The sequence below is a fragment of the Bombus pyrosoma genome, linkage group LG7, assembly GCF_014825855.1.
Source record: "Bombus pyrosoma isolate SC7728 linkage group LG7, ASM1482585v1, whole genome shotgun sequence".
In the NCBI taxonomy this organism is placed as follows: domain Eukaryota; kingdom Metazoa; phylum Arthropoda; class Insecta; order Hymenoptera; family Apidae; genus Bombus; species Bombus pyrosoma.
The window spans coordinates 8,542,274-8,563,713 of NC_057776.1; the positions used below are offsets into that span (position 1 = coordinate 8,542,274).

The window sequence follows — 21,440 nt, forward strand, 5'->3', positions numbered from 1 at the left end:
TAATACGAACGGAGCAGGATGTTTTTGTATCAAAGTTCAGTTTTAGCACTGATTTTAGTTCTAACTTAAGGCGTGTAGCGGTACATGAATTAAAGGTCAATTCAAATCATGTTGTTTTGCCTCGGAGTATGAAGATCGTTGGGATACACGTAATGTAAAAGTAAATAAACTCCGAGCAAAACAATGTCGCTGCTACGTGCAACCGCCGAACAAAGACGAATTTGTATTTTCCGACTCTCCCTCGACCAGTATAAATAAACGGACGCGATCGCAAGGAAATGAGTTACAGTCAATTGTCGATCAGTTATCAACCAGTTATCAACGAATTATCAGCGATCTAATTAACGAGTCATTAGCGATCCTATTTTACGATTTATACACTGTCTTAGCGAATCGGTTAGTACGAGCGTCTTTGCGAACATTATCTATATACTAATTTATCATTTTAAGTATATTCAACGATTTCAACAACGAGCAATCTCGTCCATTAAACCTCACCGACAAACCATCCTCTACGCATAAACCTCTACAGACGTTATGAGACTATGAATTATTTGAATATAAATCGTTTTCAATATTTCAATTTTCCACCTTAGATATAACGCTAAAGTAAGTAGATACTCTGGATCTAATTCTTTATATTTTAGTTTGCGTAGAATCTTCTGAAGGACGTGTTAGTATCGTCGAATGGAGATTAAACCGGTAGCTGATGAGGGTAGAAGTACGTTGTTTGCTATCTGGTAACTGTGTCTAGATAAAATGTTCTGCATCCTATAGATTGTTCACCGGTTGGTTAGTTGTCGTGCAGTTGGCGCAAAAGTAAAACTACTGATTAGATAAATCGGGAAGGAACGAGCGTTCTAGGAAGCAGCTTAGCTTCGCACACTGTCTTTCTTCTTCCTTTTTTGTAATCAAAGTTTGACAATATGCCAACGATACGATTATAAATCCGCATATCTCATCGGTACATTTTCCGCATTGAAAAATTATGCATTACTTTAAAAAAAAAATATATATAAAATATATTATTCCTATCCCTAGCAATAGAACTCGTTTCATTAAAAATAGCACCTGTAGATTTTTAAACAATGAAAGTTCTAGAAATACATCAGAAAAATAATTCCTCGCTTCAAGTTCAACGAATTAACTGAATTTACTTAAAAATACTAAGAAACATTCATACCACTTAATTTTCCTAATAATTCGATATAAATAACCGATAGAATAAAGCGAGAAAATAGTTGAACACTCACCGTTTTTGACACGTGGGCTCCAGGTTGACGGTTGTTCTCGTGTCCACGGCGACGACTTAAAAAAAATCCCCCGACTTTTCACCAGGAAAAGAAAAACTCAACACTTGCTTCGAGCCACCGTGGATGTAACGCGCGGGAAACTCGTGTGTCACGCACAGATCCACGTGGTTACGATTCACGTGTCTTCTTTCGGGAGGTAAAACGAGCGCGAGCCGCACTCCACTGCAGCTTTAATGGGACTGAAGTGTCTTCGCCGGCGTCACAGTGTTCGCGCTACTTCCACCACCACTGTAACTACCACTACCAGCGCAACCACCACCTCTAGCTACCTCGACGTCGCGTTGGTTTTCCCCTCTCCAACGCCTCTTTCTTCCTTTAATATCTCTCCCTCTCTCCCCCTTCCTCTCCCTCACTCTCTCTCTCTCTCTCTTATTCTCTCGCGGCGTTTTGGTAAGCGCCCTGAGCTTGCAATCCTCTTCACCCTCGAGGTCATCCTACTCTACTGTGTGTCAATTGGCTTCAACCCCGCTGGACGCCCTGCGGTCAATTCGATATTCGCGGCTATCATCGTCACAACTACCATTTACTACATTTTCTTTTACACAACTTCTTTATAGCCAGCTTACGGTTCTCTTATCAGATTCGATCTGTGCGTTAGATTCATCATGACGATCGACATCCATATGTAAACATTTTTATTCTCTATCGTTCATGTATATAATTTCAATTTTATTTGCTCGGGTGGCGAGACCTCGGTAGATAGCCGAGCAACTTTGTTGCGATGCAAATGAAATTTAATCAACGGAGAAACAACTTCATCCCGTTTCCTGCCCGAGGTATCTCCTCGGTGTTTCGATCCCTTAATCCGATGTCTAGCTTCTTTAATTTAGATTATCGCGTTCGTCATCCTGTTCCTCGTTCTATTTCTTCAGTACTTCCATCCTTTCTTTTTCCCGAGGCGTTTCTCTTTTGATAAGCGCCCGGAGCACGCTTCGGTTCTTCTTATACGCGGACGTAGATATTCGTCGTCCGTATATCAATTCGTTTCGTCTTTTTTGCACAGTTCGTGCTGTCGATGGCTCTTTCACGTTCGTATTTGCCGAGAGACCCTTGTAACAGGCTTAACGATATAGAGCGTACGAGATTCTGCTCGTGTATTTAACGTCTCGATCGACTTTTTCAGGCATAACGTTCGCGCGGGCTCGATCGAACGGGCAAAAAAGAGGCGGAAACGGGAGACTCGCGCGATAAGTTACGTCCTCGTGATTGCGACCTCGGCGTCGTGTAATTTTTCCACCTGGAGAAATAATTTGCTCGATAAACAATTTAGATAAACGGTGCTATCTATGCGCCTCCCGTTTATTACCGCCTCGCACTTAACGTTATACTAATAACAATAATTTGCGAGTCCACCTTTAAGTTAACTAATGAGATATTTAGTATGCACGCTATGCTTGGCTCTCGTCGTACTCACCCGTTCATTTACCTTTTTAGCTCGGGCCAGGGGAGTTGCGGTAATTGCACGCTATATAAATTATCTCGCAAGAAGCATTCGACGTCCGTCATTACCGGCGTGTTTGGCGATATTGTCGCGTTTGAGAATGATTGGTGTGAATAAAAGCAATCGATGATTTCACGATTGAAATTACTCGTCCGGTAGAGTAAGTTGTCCCGAAGATTTATACGAAAACTGGATCGATACCCTTCGGGGCCGTCTGTAGCGTTTAATCCTCGGAAGGGATAATCTTCGACTTTCTGTCGATCGACTATCTTCCACTTCCTTTATTAAATACACCTGTGTACGTCTTGTTATCCTAACCCTTTCTAGTCTTCTCCTTTCTTTCGCTAGTATTCCCGCTAGTATTATCCGCGCTACAGACTAAAAAGTTGAAACGAGACTTCTGCCAAGTTCGTTATTAATTTCCAATTAACTCGAGTAAATGATTTTCTGAGGTAATATAGCTATTTCTTTTAGTCCGACGGTGTTTTAAGTAAAGAACTTCTTTGAGATAATAGTAAGTTAATTTTTGTTAGAGTTTTCTAATTTAACAAGGGATGCGCTTCAGACACGATTCTTTTCCAATGAAATTATATGCTACAGCTGCAAACACTGAGCAAACAATAAGTAGGGAAAGCAAATATAACATTTGCCGAGAATAATACGACGTATAATTTTAACAGATTTTTTTAAAGAGAAAATTTCCTGCCAAGAGTCTCAACTCTATGTTTCTTGAATTCTTCGACTCACTGAGTCTGCAGTCCTACTTATTGATCACTAGTGCATATATTAAGAGAAGTCTGAAGATCGAAGCCTTTCAAGATCTTCTATACTACTGCTTGCCATTCCAAACTGTTTACCAAACACCGTATACGAACGTCGTTTCACAAAGCAATTTCCAATTCCTTACAACCAACGATCCATCCTATCGAATTCCCATTTGCGAAATGCCTCCAAAATACACCATATACCTTTGGAAAATCAGTCTCGTGGTCGAGCTAAAATTGTAAAAGGTAAAATAAACAGAATTCCACGTACAGGGCTTTAACGGGTTTCGGAGGCTCGTCGGAGCCGCAGCTGGAGCTTTTCCAAGCGGGCCTGCGATGTTGGGGACTTCGTCCTCGTAAAGTTACAGTTGGTACTTCGCCGATACGATTGGCCATCGGCCATCGAGAATAATGGGGCAGTTGGCGAGGGCCGATATAAAGGGAACCATGCCTCGGCTCGGCTTCGGTGTCTGTCGTATTCGTGTTGCCCGGGGCTAAAACGGCCACGGCCGACAACATCGTTCCAGAATGCCCCGGGCACTTCCAAACCCACCGGACGATGCTGCTCGCATACGTAAACGCTAACTTCGTCAGGGACAAAGTGACGCTCGTGTACGTAACGGTGGATCGAGTCACGGTTCTGGACAACGAAATGCGCAGGAAGAAGGGGCAAAGCGGGGAGGAGGAGAGGGTTAGTTTGCCATTTCGAGGCACATTCGAAATGTTCGCCGATTGACGTCCACGGTTCGTTTTTGTCCACGGCTTTTTGCAGTCGTCCACGGCCCTGATTATCCACCGTCGAGACCGCGAAAGCTTGTCGAAGGAGCGCTCGAGAGCGAATCGACAGGACGCATTAAACCAACGTGGAGAATCGACTCGCTTGATTCCACGTGATGCCATCTTCGTCAAACGGGAAATCGTTCGAGGAAATGGTCTGACGTTTTCAGGATTTTTTACCACGTGATCGAACGAATGGATATTGGCACTTTTGGTTATTCCGAGGTAGTTGCCGAAATACCGTTTCGTTGATAAGAAAATATTTTCGATGTAGAAGCTTGTGGTAGTTTTCCGCGAATTCTTAATCACGCGATTCAGTTGAATGGATATTGGCACTTTCGAGTGGTCTTGTGGAGACAACAACAAAGACTGTACTGTTGATAAGAAAGATAAGGCTGGGAAACCTGATGAATTTTTGGATCTTCTGGTTGCTAATTAATCATTAATATATACTTTTTTATGTCCGTATGTTTTAATAATGTGCTCGTATTATTTGTTGTTGCATTGTGAGAGATTTTTAATTTGTTTTTACACCAGTCTTATAGTGCAGCGTGGAAAAGAAACCGTCTAAAGAGTCCCATAAAGAGGCAATGGAAACCAACGAGAAGGGAATTAATTAGCGCGAATAAAGACAGTTTTGTACTACTTAGTTTTTTCTCTTGGTGGACTGTGTGAGTCATTGTAAGCTTGAAATTTATGCAAGTACTAGTTCGGTCCGTGTTAAGTAGATCTGGAACGTTGTGTACAGGCATATTCAACTTTACGGATCATGGAATGTAAGTCAGAAGTTTTATGTTTTCCTGAAATTTAAATTACCCAATTAGTGTCGGAAATGAAACGAATTAACCTTGATGGAACTAATCAATTTTACTTGCGTATGTCTTACACAAAAACCGGAAAATTGACAAAAATAAACCTATTGCGTATCTTCTCTGTGGTCTTCATTTCTCTGATCTCGCTTGGCTGATCGATTATCTCATCCATAAAAACATACAAATGGCATCGATGGGATGATTCGAACGGATAACATTCTATGCTCGTTCTTTTTGAGCGCGAAGAGACGAATGTATTCTGAATCAACTACCGTCCACGGTGATGGATCGATCGATCGAGCTAGCCGATCGTCACAATTCACCGATAGATATATATCGGTGGAGATCGCAAGAAGAGGGAACAGATACGCACTCGACTCGTCCACTCGATTGCATCGAGTGCTTTCACTCGTTGCGTTATCTTTCTAATGGACTAAAACGAATACCGTTTACCGCTAGTTTTACGGAATCACGTGCATCCACGTCGATTTATTACTTATCTTGGTATCTAGCTTTTTCCACTAGCCTAATAGATTGATGGTTGTATACCGTATTCATTTGTCCGTCTGGTAAGCTCATTGGGAAAAAGATTGACACTTAACGTACGGGACACGTTCAGACGTCATTAAACCTCGTATTTTACGACCACGAGCGTCGTGAATTCATAAAATTCGCCTGTATGATTTGTCGATAATCCATTACGTGTTTAATTATCTTTTTACAAAGATATTATTAAATGTCACGCTCCGTGAAAACGGCCGAAGAAAATAACACTTTGAACGTTCGAGAAGCTCGTTCGAATCTTTATAATCAGAATGTCGTTTGTTTCTGACAGAGAGGAATTATAATTGATTACGTAATAGTTTTCAATTTCGACTTGGACATTGGAAAACAATTATCGCTACGAGTAAGCAGTGCCGTCATGTATGGATGAGCTATAATGTTATTGTACGATAAGCAAATGAAAAGAGGTTTTTAAAATATGGATACACGAATGTGTATAACTTTCAAGACGCGTGGAATCAAGGAGCGTTGATTATTTATTTATTCAAGTAAAGGGATCCATCAAAGACTTTGGTCCTCTTCCATAATTCATTTTGTACATCACAGATCACCGCATCGAAGATTCGGTTTAGTTATTTGTTACCATTTATTTATCATATAAAGCGAATTCTCTGGTGTATACAAAGAATAGTAGTGGAAATAAAATACATAATACACACGGATGAAGGTTGTAAAATTAGTGCAAAACCCAACGCGAAATCCACGATTTAAACAGTGTGAGGAATATCGTAACTGGCTGACTAAATGACAAATGAACGATGTTAGCATAATCAATCATCCAATTCATTTAATTGAAAAACATTATTTATTTAGAAATCCTGGCTGGGATCGCCTCTAAAAGAAAAGCATCGGGTATCGAACGCATAATTAATCGTTGGTCTCGCGACTGGTATCTCTCAAATGGTTCTTTCGAATGTGTAATTCTCGAGGAAGGACGAGATGAGGGAAGAAGGATACACCGAGTGGCGAGTGCGGGCACAGAGACCAGAAGGAGTAGGAGGCGGTGGAGGACGATGAGGAGGAGGTAGAGAAGGAGTAGGAAGGCAGGCATAATGGTGGTCACATGCCCCGAGGCATTCTTGCCTTCGTCCGCGGAGAAAAGCAAGAAAAGAGACGAACGACAGAGCGTAGAACAGAGACAACGATTGCTGCGATGAAGAAAGATGAAAATAATGTGATGTTTTTGTATCATACGATATACAGACTGCCGGCATGGCGGACCAGTATACGCCCGAGGCGTCCAGCAGGATGTAACGAGGAGAGTCCGAGTGTTGCCCGTGGGTCCGCATATTTTAGGGAGAAGTCGCTCTCTCACCCTCCTCCCCTTTGCCCTCTGGTTTGGCCCTACGTGTCTTTGAAACGGGTCGTGTCGTGCCGAAGGCGAGAGCCTCGGTTGGTGAGCCACCTCTGTCTCTTTCTTTCTTTCCACTTTTTTCCTTTCTGTTTTTATCTCCGTTTCTCTGTCTCGCTATTCTATTTCTCCTCGTCTTCTTTTTCCATCTTCCTCCGTCTTCTGTTTCCGTTCTATTTATTTTTCCTCTCTTTTCATATCTCATTTTCTGTCCTTTAGCGGCTGTGAGAGTTCTATTAACACGAAGAATCGAGATAGAAAATGTTATTCATGCAAGACAGAGCAATTAATACTAGGACATAGGACGCGAGTGTTTTTGCGCGAGCGTGTGCATCTCACTTCCCGTTGATACGCAAATCCTTGTCTGTGGAAAATTACCTTGAACCGGGTGGGTGTGTATCCATCGAGCACGGATCGCCGTGAAACGTCACACTTCGATGCAACGCACTGAAACCGATACTTTATTGGATGCTTATCGACTTCTGCCTCGTAACGAACCACGACGTGACTCCTACGCGGTGTGTACCTTTTGGAGTTGTCCAGTTTGGTATGCTCGGCTTGACGGTGCATCGTGGAAAAATAAACGATGATTGAATGCTTGTTCGATCGTGGAATTCTTTGTCTTCGAGGAACGTCTCGGTACGAACGATTGTGCGTTATTAATTTCAATCTTGCGGTTAATTACGAGCTCGAAGATCCAGTCAAGCGCTAACTGACGTTTTCCTTTCTGTTTGCCGTATAACCATGATCATTATGTACGCAAGTCACTGATGGGGCTATTTTAGTCTTTGATTTCTAAATGACTAAGGATACGATGTTGTACAAAGAAGATTATATGATAGTAATTTTCCCATCTTCATGTAGATTCGGAGTTTGTAACGTGTATGTCAGGATGAAGACATCAAGTTCTTCAAAGGGGCAGATTGAGTACTTGAGGATCCCCTGGAACGGTTCAGATGGCCAAAAAACGTTAACAGGATGACTTTTGGCGGTCCATCGAATTAAGTCACGAGCTGGAAGCATTAAATTCGAAGTAAAAAGGATCCTTTGTCTGACATTATTTCAGCTTCGCAAAATACAGAACGATCTTCGACGAGCCCACGGATTTAAGATACTGTAACCGTTTCAGGATACACCATTTTCCTCCACTTATCCTTCATTCTTGTCAAAGGTTTCAAATATTCAGAAATTTCAGCTTTCAGAAAAGAGAAGGATCTTCACCCATACTATATCCACTCAAATATTCACCCTTCTACTTCTTTGTCTGTTTTTCTTTCATCGAGGATTCAAAATTTCCAAAAACCTCGCGTTTAGATCTCACACTTGTACGAAAAAAAGAAATTAATCCTCATCGAGGCTACAGATTCAAAATACAGTATCCATCGAGGTATTCACCCTTCCTCTTGGTTTTCTACTTTTGTCCTCGCGATGTGCATCGGTGTCGAGCGTGCACGGTGCTCGCACGTATGTATGCCACCGTGGTCGAAGGGAAAGGAAGGAAGGTAGCTGGCAAACTCGGTCTTTCTCCTGACTGGTTACGTGACCTCTTGTGGGTGTATGTTTAACCTTTTCGATGGCAGTCGGCAAAGAGAGGAGTATGGCCGGCGGCCCCCGACCACCCCCTCCTGCCACCCACCTACTACCCTCCCCTCGATCCTCGGATACCGAGCCTCCGACGATCACCCACGCAAGCGAATGTAAATTACCGGAGGCTGTGAATCATTTTGAGAAGATTCCAGACAGCCCCCGGGCTCCTTCTCTTCGAGTCTGCCTCGCGATGCCCCTTTTTCTCTCTTTCACCCCTCTTTACTTTCTTTCTTCGTCGTCAGCCAGTTATCCTCGTTTGGCCATCGTTTCCATCTTCGTCCCGCGTTCGTAAGACTTACGTAAGTCATCGAACGCTCCCTGAGAAAAGGCAGGCGGCTCCCATAGATGGCCGTGGGATGTGCTCTGGGCCTTACTCCCACCTAGCGCGACCAGGGCCCCGCCAATAACGTTTATTAAGCGCCTTTAGGCTCTCTTTCATTCTCTCTTTCTCTGCTATACGTCCTCACGAAACCTATCACGAATTCCTGTATGATTCGCTATTGCGGTGAAAATCGTGCAATTCATGGTTTCTAAAGCCCTGGCAGAGGGATCCGTGTCTTGGAGACACCGGTTGCATGTGGCGTATACACCGAGGTTTCGAACTCGACGTACGATAAGATCAAGGATGATATATACGCACGTGCGAGAGGTTTACAGCGTTTCGTTTCGGTCCTTCTTTGTAAAGATGAGTTACTATGGTTGGAATGAGTTAGTCCGTTCAGGTGACTGGCCTTTTCGTAACACGAAAGTAACGTACGTTCGTAAATATTAGGATAGTTTTCGTTAAAAATCGCTTGTATAAAATGTGACATTCGATTTATAATATCAAGGAAACGAAGGAAAATCCACTTAATAAGATGCAAATTAATGGTTGCGAACGAGTAAAGGTAAAGAAAAATGGAATAATCATGAATCATATAATCGTTTCATGAAGTGGAATACTCGTTCTTAATTCGTTTTTCGAACTTAAAGTTTCCTAATACTTGGGGAAGGGATGCATGTGTAATATATCGTGGAAGTTAAAGGTTACTCGGCATACGATGCAACGGAGGCGGATTAGTGGAAGCCAGAAGCCACATATGTTTCCAGACACGCCATGTCGGAATGATAACAACTTGTCAGAACGATCGTGATCGTGCTATTATGTTAGAAGAGAATCATCTTGCGATATATGCACGTATAAAACTGGGACCGCATGATCGTTTTGATCGTCGATCGAAGATCATCTCTGGTTCCGTTTTATCCTCCCGGCGTCAGGATGGAGGTTGTGGATTGCGTGAAGAATCGTCACGATCTCGATGGACGCGTGGAATCGGTATAAAATTCGTATCGAAAGGCAGTTCGCGCATCGACGGAAGGCACCGTATAATTATATTATTACGGTAGGCAGGATGGCCGTATAATTTACGTATTTACGATATGTTTTTTGTTTTACCTCGTGCGTCGCATTAATAATTTTGCAGCCATTATAAAATGAATATAAATGTGATCGGTGGCGCAGAATCACGCCGGCACATTGTTATTCGCATGCGAGTGGACCGCATCAGACTAATGACCCCGTGAATTTCAATAATTTCCCCCATGTTCGTTATCGACCGACGAAGGCGTGTTAAAGTCGATGCTCGTGTACGATCGAATTTCCAATAATCCGCGTTCGAACTTGAAGTTACACGAGGGACGTCACTCTGGCCTCGTTGTTCGCCCAGCTTTAAGGGTTAAAGTTGCCGGGAGAAAGGCAGAAGTTTGTTCGAGGTCAGAAAGTTTGAAAGTTGTCGAGCATCTCGTCTTTTCTCTCCTCTACGTTTCCCATTCGCTTTTCAATTTCTCTAACGGGCTGGATCGTTGCGGTCGGATCGTTTTCGTTCGTAACGACAGCTGATAACGGGAACTCTGATTAATGCACCAGATGTAGAGGCACAATGCGTCGGGCGAAACGAAAGCTTCGTCCTCTCGTTCTGGGATAAAGAGAACGAGAAGCATATTTCGACAAAGGAAACAACCTATCCACGGGCGAAGAAAATTACAGTGTAATAACGCGGGTTTATTTTATCGTCACCGACGGCTATAATTCAATCTGTTCGGTGAGTTTAACGAGGAGGCTTAACCGCAATTAATCTCACACACTCGTCTAATAATTCTCCCATAACCACTCCATTAACCATCACCGGCGGGCCACGCCGTGCTTTTAAACTCACGTGCTTTGCTCTGCTCGCGTATTTATCGTCCTGTACGCTTTTCCCTACGTGGCAAATAAGATTTACTCGGCTAGGCGTCAAAGTTTGGCGTTTCCTCGCGACGCGCAACGACCAGCTCACAATCTATGGTAAAAGGTTCGGTTATGATAAAAGTAGCCTGCGAGATTATCAAATAAGCAGAAAACTTTTATCGGTTTGTTAAACGAAAATGCGTCACGGTACTCCGCCAACTTTCGCCCCTTTGGCTTTTCTGCTCGCCTCGACCTCACCTCCGCTGGAACCGAGCGGTAATTACGTTCGTTGCAGGTAGCCATCTCACCGTGTAGCTTCATCGACCCGACTTCCAACCGATTCGTGCGCCAATGATAGTTTCCAATGATTTGGTTCGACGATTTGATATCGCGATTGTGGTCACCGATCCGATCGTATTATCCGAGCAATCGTGCGGGCGGAATCGATGTCAACAAACGAAGTAGCGTGATTAATTGGGTTATCGTTTATTTCCAGATCGTTACTCTTTGATAAAACGATCGTGTTCAGGATAGAGAAGAAGAGCGAGGAACAAAAACAGGCTGTATAGACGAAAACAGATTTATATTTAGTTTTATTTTTCATTGTATTTTTTTCGTTTTATTTCCTACTTAAATTTTTATGTTTTAAAAATATATGCAAAGTATATCATGTTTTATGAATTTGAATAAATAGGTACTGGTCGGTGGTTCGAAATGTTTTTTCATTGCTCTTACAGAAGACCGCACAGGCATAATTTTGCCTTATTCAAATGCCGGGTATTAAAAACAATTCGAATGGAAAATTCAATAATACCATCGATGTGCACATTGAAACGTATAGCACGGTTGAATTCGTTATTCCATGGCTGATTTTGTGCTTGTTTTAGAAACCAACGGAAATTGAAAATGATAATACGTTTCGATAAATTTCCTTCGAGAGACCAACGAATACGTAGAATTAATCTTTATCCAAAGACCGTATCGCGATCGTTGCGGAACGATACTTTTCGTACCAAGCTACAACCACGTGACCGTTTTATCACGATTAAGACGAAGGATCGAAAGAAATAGAAGCAATGTCGTAGAAAACGAAGACGAGGACGAGAACGAGGACGAGGAGAACGATGAGAAGAGAAACAGTAACAGCGGAGAATCGGCGGTGGAAGGCAGCCGAGGAAACGTTGGTAAAGCAGTCCGTTCCCTTTTCTTCCGTCCGTGAAGTCTGCTTATAGGCAGTCGGGTCCCGGGGCGACTCGTGAAGATCGTGAAGATCGAGCGAGACGGTGATACACGAAGAAGGCGCTGGCCCGTGTTGGCTCGCGGGGGCGTTCGAGCGCTTCGAAGCTCTTGCACACGTCGCGAAAGGGAGAGATAGAGGGACGAAGAGGATAGGATTGCTGGTTATAGAAACAGAGACAGAGACAGAAAGAGAGTAGGTAGGTGAATGTAGAGTGGCATGCTCCGCGAAGCTTCGCGGAGAGACAGAGAGAGAATTCTGGTGTATTCTGGAGCGCTCGAAGCATCGCTGAGAACAGCGGATAACATTCTCTCTCTCTTTCACCTTTTCCATATCGTCCTTCTCTAGATCTCACCTTCTCTTTCCCTTCAGCGCCGCGGTCATCTCGTTCTCTCTTTCCCGCTTCGTTTGCCTCTCACTGCAATTAGGGAATTGCCCGGGGTATCTCGCATTCATCGCAAATGCAACCACGCTGACATGAACCACCGTGGTAAAAGTGTGCAATGGGTTATTTTCATGCATTGTTCGCGAAAACGCGGCTTCGGCGAATTAGCTGGCTGTTCGCGTCGAGATCCCGGGTTATCGCGTATCCTGTTCCTGGTTACCTGGACCTGCATGCCTCTTTCGGGGTGTCGAAAGTTTCGTTTATCAGCTGCTTTTCTCGTGTCGTCGTTATCCTTCCTCTCTTCCTTTCTCACCGTTTACATACGTGTACCTGTCTCTTCTAAAGAGAAACTTTAGTCGAACACGTTTCGAAGCACGTTTAAAGGCGCGATCGATGCAAATGACAGTTCACGGGCGGTAGTGAGATTTTTTAAATTGGAAATGCGACTGTCGGTCGTTAATTATTATTGAGCGAACGCTTCGCGTGCGAAAAAACATCGATCGACGTGTCATTGATTGACGTTGCACAGCGCGACGCGACGACCAGCCAGGTGCTCGAATGATATATCGCGATAGATTAACCCTTTCACAAGCGATCCGCGTTCTCCTTGACGAATCCATGTTAGCCATGTCCATGTAGATGGATAATTGCATCCAGGTAAGAAATCATCGAGGAAAAAGGTCGTATTAAATTGTTCCCTTTTTTGTCGTTTTTATCTTAATGCTGTTCAATTTATTTAAGCTGCAATCTAGCGATGTGTAATAATATTTTTATGTTCAGATAGATAGTTGTTCAGAGGAAATTAACGGTATTTTCGTGTCTCTTATCTATTATTGAAACGAGTTCCAGAGTTATGAAATATCTATGTACTCCACGCGATAATAAAATATTTGGTGTCGTTCAAGTATTTTCAAGTATATTCATAGTTTCTAATTTATAGTTTTCATGCGTTAAAAAAATCGAACCTACGTAGATAACTGTTTTGTTAAATATTACAAACTACGGTACATTTTCATCCTCTGCATTTTTAAACCTTCTTTTTCGTGAATCCATAAAAATCGACAGTCTGCTCATTACGTATGTATGTTATGTTAATGAATAGTTTCTCTAAGTGCTTCTGCAATAAATCTTCATAGTACATGAATGTCAAGGAAAGAAACTCGAAACAAGAAACACGGAGTTACCCGCTTCTTCAGCTTCTGAAGGATCGCCGAATAAAATCTGACCGAGTCATCAATTACTTTTATCTAGAAACGAAACACGCTTTCGTCAGCGGTTTCTCTCATTTCTTTCTCCTAACCGTTCACCGTTTTTTCTATTTCAAGCAACGACGACGACGATGATCCTCGTGAACCCACCCCTCCAACCAGACGACTTTTTCTTCGACACCCGAGGCGTCGGTTGTGAGACGCCCGCGAAAAATGGTCGCGCGTTCAGGTACTTCATTAATATTTCATTTCGTTGCTTATCGTTACCGCGGAGCCGCGCCGCGGAGGCGCGCCCCAGGGCATCGTTACTCCCTCCAAGCGAGCATACAAGGCGAACGAAAAGGTGGAGGGCGAGAAAGGCCGAGGGAAAGGGCCAGGGAAAAGAAGGAAAGACAAATATAGAGCGGCGGAACGAACGAGAAGCTACCCCGACTCGAGGCCGTGCTGCACTTTATTACATCGAAAGACGAAATGCAGCAGCGCCGGTAGTTTCTTCGCCCTGCAGAAACAGGGACAAACTTTCCGCGCTCTCCTAATCGTAATCCTCGTTACCATCTCTTGTAAAATGACGAGCTCGCTGTCCCTTATCCATCTTTCGCGAACTACATTTCCTCCATCCTTTATGGAACTTCTCTACTCTGAATTGGTGAGGTCAGATCGCTGATAAATAAGCGATGAGTAAAAAGTTCATCAGAAGTTTGACTAACAACTGGAAAGCCGATCTCGTAATTTAAGGATACCAAACGTAAGATTTCCAATGTGAAAAATTTCATGCGAATAATATTCTGATAGTAACAATGGTAAACGTGTGGAAGAGAGTATATCATATGATCCGCGTCACGCTGGTTAAGGGTTAAACTAGATGGAACGTAGAGCATTTCCTCTAGATTACCTTGTTCGTATATTTAGATTTCTGTCAGTATACGCAATGAGTTTTCCGTTTTGCCATAATTATAGAGAAATCTAGATACAAAAGAATATACTCACAATTAACAAAATCATCAAAATTATCAAAGTCCATACAAAATTACACCATAATCAACGATCTACCTCTATAACTTATCCACTGTTACAGAATTTTTTAACAATTTCTAAAAAAAAAAAAAAAAAAAAAAAAAAATAAGGTGGCTCAAGACTCGGAATCTGTTTCCGTAATAAAAAGAATCAGGTTTCTCTATAGTGTGAGGAGACTGCGAACGTACGTGGTTAAAACGATGAAACACGAGCCGCGATACTATTGGTAAGAGGTATAGCGTAGCAGGGACTGAAAGTGCGATACGAGAAAGGGCTGAGGAACGAGGGCGACAGGCAGAGGGGAAGACGGAAGAGGACGAAGAAGGGAAGCAAGAGAAGAGGAGCCGTGGTCCGCCGTGAAGTCGCCGCGGGCTTCACGGAGCGTATTGTCTCGTTGAATGTCCGGAGGGCACCGTGAATCCCTCCACCTCGACGATGCCCTCCGCCCTTCACCCTTTCTGCCCGCGGAGAGCCGCCAGGCGGAGGCGGGGGTGAAGAGGACGCACGAAGCTCGCCGCTATCTCCTCTCGTTTCCGTGCCCGCAGCGGAACGACCGTTGCTCCGCTGTACTTCGTGGTGGGGTACACCTCCGCGTCTACCCTCGGGGGCATCTTCCACACAACGCAGGGGGGCCAGGGGGCGAGGCGGGGGCCTCCTTCTTCTTCTACGCTGCATGATTCCGCGCCTTCGCCCCCGGGCTAACCGAAACGGCTCTTACGTGTGTATATGTAAGTACACGTACCAACGTACTGGCATCTGCCTGCAGCGCTCCGGGCAAGGTGTACTTCTTCTTCATCATCTTCCTCTTCGTCGTCCTCGTCCTCGTCCTCGTCTCGTCTCTCTTCCCGTTTCTCTACTTACCTTCGTCTCTTCGCGTTCGTCTTGATAATTCCAACTTCTTCGCGTCATTTTGTGGTTCGTGGGAGGGAACGCGTTATGAGGACGTATTTTGGGTCTGGTGATTTGGAGATCCGCGATTAGTTACAGGAAAATTTTGGAGAAGATTTATAGAGTTCGAGGAATTGATGTTTCGTAGATGATATTGGATCGAGGATGAAGTCGTTTCGAGCGAATGTGAAAAGTTTGTCATAAGCGATCATTGTTCTGTGATTTAGACTTTGCTGGAGTCATGTAACGTAGAAATCAGGATTTGTTCCTAAAGCATCGTTTCTTATAGAACATTTAAAACGATACCAAGTCCAAATTACCTATTCTTTTACAGTAATCCAAAATAAACATTATACTATTGCTTAACTGTGGATGTTCCTACTTACTAAAAGATCCAACCAGTATCTATGAGTATTTTACATATTTTCGCCTATTATGTGCATTCTATACGTTTTTGTACCTTAGAATTTTTACATGAAAACTCGCCATCTACTCATTACCAACTAAAGCATTGCTACCATCATGATAATATGGTACACATTTCCGCTTCCTGATGAATGAAATGCACTCTTCTTAGAAGAAGCACCACTTCTAACGTAGTAGATCATCGATGTACCAATCTGTTTCTTCCTCGCAATTTCTTTGCTATCTGTCATTTAATTCTATTTTATCGAAACGAGGATGTTTCTCTCGTTACCTTCCGGAGAATTTCTCGGTCTCGTCCGTGGCGTGTTTCTATATTTAGTGTCACATGTTCCTCGTGCTTCGCCTCGGGCGAAGGTACCTCTTCTTTCTTTCTTCTTCATCTCTTTTTCGATCGTAGATGAAGAATACATCTTAGCATTCAAATGATCTTTCGTTTTAGACGCCAACACTTTATAACGTTAATTCGCATTAACGAAGGCGTCACCGTTCCATGGTTTCTTATCTCGCGAACAAAGATGGCCAACGATAGGAGAAGCCTCTGGCGTCTTCTGTTTCTCTTCTGCACACGATTCTCCGAGTAACTCCTCGAGGGCTGACCAACACGACTCTAAATCTCCTGTGCGTGCGTTTCTGCACCATCAAATGTCCTGCCTGCATTGCCTGCAGCTACGCGTACCCCTCCTATCCATTTCTTATTTCTTCCTGCTTCTCTTTACTCTCTTGCGCGTCCTTCCTGTTTCTTTTCAGTACCTCGCTGTCCCTCGCGCTGGATTTATATCGACGCGATTATTGTGCAACGATACGATGTATGATAATCATTTTGTGGAAATATATTAATATCTGTTGGTTTTTTGAAATTTGTTTATTTCTTATGGTCTTTTAAGTTTAACATTATTTAAGTTCTCATATTTTATAATCTGTTTTCTTTCGTTTCGTGGCATTAAACAATGCTTTTCAATTTATCGATAATTACCGATCTCGTGAATAAGATGATAAAGGCAAATTAATTAGTAGGAAGAGATAAAAAGAGTCCTGCCCGAGTGATTGTTCCATACTCTCAACGGTGATTCATTTTCTTCGTGAAATGTAGACATTGATCACAGATAATAACTTCACAACCGGAAATATCGGTCAAGGATATTATATTATTGTCTGCTACTTTATCAGAAAAATACGATCAATAACGCGATAAACGTTCATTGCCCCAGTGCCTTATCCTACGTAGCATAAAAAGCTATATATATATAGACACACACCCTATGTCCTTGTCATATCTTTAATGATCTAATTATAGAACTCTCTTACGCAAACAACTATAAATCGTAGCCATTGACTGGCGATAATAGGTGAAAAGTTTCTAGAGTAAAAGGGTAAATTCCACATTGTCTGTCAGATACGAATATTTTATTATAAATACTTTTCCTCCTCGTGACCATGTAGCATTTTACATGTTATAGTCTCCTCTCGGCGTTGAAACGAATGCATCGAGTCACCGCGAACATTCACGACGTATGGAGGAGCCAACGTTTTCACATTTGCACTAATTTCACGCGAACGAGTGCCACATCTGTGCGACAGGCCGCGTATTCGCAATTATCACGCGGTGTACGCCATTTTTCATTCGTTATACGGGCTTAGCCCACACGCCACGCATTTACCGTTGTAATTGTAAAACCAATTAAGTCGGTTTTCTACCGTTCTACGGAACAGATGCGTCACATCGCGTGATATTACGTTCGCATCAGATACGAGCCGCAGCTGATGTCGAAACTAATCGCTTACATTAACACTACGATCCAGACGTTGGACAGGCCTTTTGTTGTTGCCTGTTTTTCCCCTCCGGATCGATTAAACTAACGTGCAGCAGACTTTGTCAGCTGGACAATCGACCGCTGATTGACGCAGTAACTGGTTACAGAAGTCCAAGCATTCGCCTCCGAAGTGCCGGCAATGAGACCTATATTCCGATTTCACTGTGAACAGAAATTGTCTCTTTCATACAGTGGAACAGGATGTAGAAATTGTAGGAGAATTGATCGTTTGATAACGGATTGGTTTTTTGTCGAGTCGATACTACTTTGGACATGCCAATGAGGAGTTTCTAGAAACTACCGGTTGAAATCATAAATAAGAGGTCGTACATATTTATGCGTGACAGTGATAAAGAAATTTTTTATGATATGATATAGCTGCCAAGGTGTTGTAGACAGAAAAATTCGACGGAGATCATACGAGAAAAGTGACATTTTTCTCATTTATTGACGCGTATATCACAAAAATTCTATTTCTTTCTTTTTGTTTGATCTAAGAATTAAATACGTGTTTATACATCGACCTAAATATTTTATAGACTCTAAACTTTAACAGAATATTTTTCTTCTCATTTATGTTATATCAAAATGCCCCTTTTTATTCAGAAAATAGCATCATAATCAGAAAATTAACAACAAACATTGACAAAAAATTTATATCTCTATACTGTGTCCTTAAAATTCACGTGGAACACGATAATGCGTATTGGAAATTTTCTTATTTTGTATCGTATTGTCCGATGAATTACGCTTTTAAATATCGAATGAAGAAATAGTCAAAGAAAACATTAGACGGAGCAGAAGAACAAATTGAATGAATACTAAAGAGGAATAAAGTTGAAAGAACCGATTGGATGTAGTAGGCTAGCGACATGTTTCGTGAAAGTGCGGACACAGTGACGCATGAATTAACTCGTCGACGTGTTCGTTCGAAATTCACGGCGCGCAAAAGTGAATCTCGAGAGTATTCGATTTGGCACAGTAGAAATTATGGTGTTGCGTGTGTGCCGTACCGGCGAGCGTGAAATTGCTATATCCAGTTGTAACGCACGGTTACGTTATCGTTACTGCCTCATAATTACCATCGGTCTTCTGTGTGTATTTTATACCGTGACGGGAATAAACGAAAGCGTGCCGTTTCCATACCAGCTCGCGGACATCAATAAAGAACTCGTGCAAACGATGGAAATACGTAAATTACGCTTCAAACTAACCTAACGTCAAACTCCTTTCACGAACTGCTTATTAGTAACCAACCGAGAAAATGAATATTCTTGTTTCTCTTATAGTTATTGCATTTAGGTACGAAAATTCTAGATAATCGACGATATAATAATTTATTACCTCGTTCAAGTCTAATTGAAGAGATTCCTGGAAAAAGGTCCCATAAGACGAAACAGTGACTCGAATTTTGATCGGATTAGAAGTATTAATTCTAGTTTGCTAATATCAGCTAAGTTTCCACCGATAATTATAATTGCTGTTAAAGAACCTTGTTCTTTTTATATTTGTATAGTGAAGAAGATCTTCATAAAACAATTCAGCTATCGAGTTAGAAAACAGGCTCATAGAAAACATTTATCAGGAAATTCGAACAAATTTTGCTTTATTTAGTATATTTAATTATGAAGTACATGTGACGTGAACGAAGTAACAGATTTATAATAAAATAACTAGTTCTGTAGACACCTTTTTCAGAAAGTTCCTCAACTATTCCATTTAAAAACCATATTAGATCAAATAATACACTTACCCACGCTGCAACACGAGTCACTTAATTGTGGACACGTACTACCAACTATGAAATCGGCACATTTCGTCGATTCAAGGCAATTCTCTTCAGGACATATACTGTTTGCGGTTGTATACTCTGGAAATAGAACATTAGCATTATCAGCTTATCATCGTTGAGGATCTTTAAGTAATCGGTTGGACATCGTGCGACGAAATTTTGTACGATCGACAGAAGAGTTTCGATGGAACATGAGGTCGGTGAAGCGAATGAAACTGTGGAAGGGTTGAGGCGGGCTCACTGGGGCGAATATTTCAATTTACCAAGACGTTGCTGTGTCGCGGTAAAGAAAGCCACTCGTTCTTCGTCCCATCAAAGGGAAGTTTGTAGCTATTTATGGGTCTTGTATGTCGCCACAATGTAAAATCACAGTTAAACATCGAACGAAAAAGATCGAAGATACTACGAGTGAATAATTTGATAAAATTCACAATTATTCAGATACTTATATTCAATTTAAGAACAGATTGCTTCTATTATCTTCCAAGTGTTTAGATTATAGCGTTGAATTAAAGTGGCTAGTATGAGAAGCGAATTACCTTGATTTCTCCTACCGTTTGCAAAAGAATATCCGCGTGACGAAGCGAGTGAAAACTCTTTATAAACTCGAGTCTCTTCGTTGATCTTAAGGTCATTCACTTTTGTAGAATTGTTACCATCTTTCAGGCATTGATATAAGAAACATTTACTTTTTAATATGTACATTGCAAACATTTATTAGATTTATAAAACCATGCGATAGTTTACTTATTCGAATCCATCACCAAAATATTGGTTAACGCTATAACTATCAACCTGTGTTGTGAGTAATGTAAATATATTTATTTAACATAGTATAATGGAAATAAATAAACCGATATAACTATATAAAAATAAATAACAGATATATATATATAATTATATTGTATATAAATATACACGCATGGATAATAATAATTAAAGTAGTACAATAGAAATAAATAGATATAAATATAATTATATAATGAAGGTAATAAATATACATAGTCATATTTTTACCTCAGTAATTACAAAAGCGAAAAATCTGAATACTATTATTTTGACGAATCTGGTAGTTCTAGCGTTAAGTTAATCGATTTGATCGTTAGATCTCTGTTTCCTTACCGATGAAGAGCAGAAGGGTGGCCACAAGGGCGACGAGAAAAACAGACGGGCAGAGTTTCATGTTGTTGATGATGTGTCGAGGAACGCGTGCCTCTTTGACAGTCGACGATTCAATGGTCTCACTTTCCCGGGTCGAGCATTATATAAACGTAAGCGACCAACGTTACGCGACACGTATACACTCGCACACAGGCGGTCGCCCGCCCATTTCGTCGTCGTGCATTTCATTATCTCTCCGAGACCAATGTACGAACACGTTGTTAGTTCTGTCTTGAAGCAGTTCGATCGATCAGTGACGGTGATTTCCGGAGTGAAGCTTCGCTTCCCCTCGCGAGTAAACAATTGACGCACGTACAGCTTGTTAGGCATGTTGACGACTGGATTAATGTTTAATCTGTGACATCCGTGCAATATCGAACGTTTCCATTTTATTCATTTTTGCCTACCATAGAGAGGAGAAGTATCGAAGATTTTTTTCTACGACATTGAAGATAACTCTTGGAGAGTATGTGTTTTTAGATTTATATACTATTTTTTAGATTTTGCTATAGATAACGAGTAATTTCTTCCTGCCTTTCCTTCTCGTTAAAATAAATATCAAAGATAACAAACTGAGATCTTTGCATAGATCTTTAGTATCCATGTAACCGCAGATTTTTAATTTCTATCCGTTTCAAGGTTTCGTTTTGCAACTGTAGATTTTCAATATGTAAAGTGATTATTTTCTGAAGATTTTGTTTTT

At 41.8% G+C, this 21,440-nt stretch overlaps 3 protein-coding genes across 4 annotated transcripts in view; all 3 read right to left on the bottom strand.

Moving 5' to 3' along the window:
• The window catches only part of LOC122569555 (BTB/POZ domain-containing protein KCTD1), a 40,486-nt gene extending 38,989 nt beyond the window's left edge, over positions 1-1,497 (bottom strand). The window contains exon 1 of one of the 2 annotated variants that reach the window (XM_043730759.1): positions 1,254-1,497. The gene's annotated coding sequence lies outside the window, so the exon portion shown is untranslated. The remainder of the gene's footprint in view (positions 1-1,253) is intronic. The other variant, XM_043730763.1, reaches the window with a different exon arrangement.
• A 4,857-nt stretch (positions 1,498-6,354) lies between these two features.
• LOC122569556 lies at positions 6,355-7,531 on the bottom strand. The gene is made up of 2 exons (XM_043730766.1): positions 7,401-7,531; positions 6,355-7,255 (listed from the first exon to the last, which is right to left on the bottom strand). The coding sequence occupies exons 1-2, from the start codon at positions 7,424-7,426 to the stop codon at positions 6,964-6,966; spliced, it is 318 nt and encodes a 105-aa protein (XP_043586701.1). The 5' UTR covers positions 7,427-7,531; the 3' UTR covers positions 6,355-6,963.
• Positions 7,532-17,355: 9,824 nt separating this feature from the next.
• On the bottom strand, positions 17,356-20,852 carry LOC122569557. The gene is made up of 3 exons (XM_043730767.1): positions 20,699-20,852; positions 19,538-19,654; positions 17,356-17,946 (listed from the first exon to the last, which is right to left on the bottom strand). Exons 1-3 carry the CDS (start codon positions 20,757-20,759, stop codon positions 17,822-17,824), a joined length of 303 nt encoding a protein of 100 aa, XP_043586702.1. The 5' UTR covers positions 20,760-20,852; the 3' UTR covers positions 17,356-17,821.
• Positions 20,853-21,440: the final 588 nt, after the last annotated feature.

What these genes read in the sequence shown, in the direction of transcription:
- LOC122569556 (XM_043730766.1), bottom strand. Translation starts at nt 7,426, where the DNA reads ATGGATACACACCCACCCGGTTCAAG. An exon ending in ACACACCCACCCGGTTCAAG is followed by an intron (nt 7,256 to 7,400) that starts GTAATTTTCCAC and finishes TCGTGTTAATAG; the next exon opens with AACTCTCACAGCCGCTAAAG.
- LOC122569557 (XM_043730767.1), bottom strand. Translation starts at nt 20,759, where the DNA reads ATGAAACTCTGCCCGTCTGTTTTTCTCGTCGCCCTTGTGGCCACCCTT. An exon ending in CACCCTTCTGCTCTTCATCG is followed by an intron (nt 19,655 to 20,698) that starts GTAAGGAAACAG and finishes TTCTATTTCCAG; the next exon opens with AGTATACAACCGCAAACAGT. An exon ending in TGACTCGTGTTGCAGCGTGG is followed by an intron (nt 17,947 to 19,537) that starts GTAAGTGTATTA and finishes TTCTGTTCACAG; the next exon opens with TGAAATCGGAATATAGGTCT.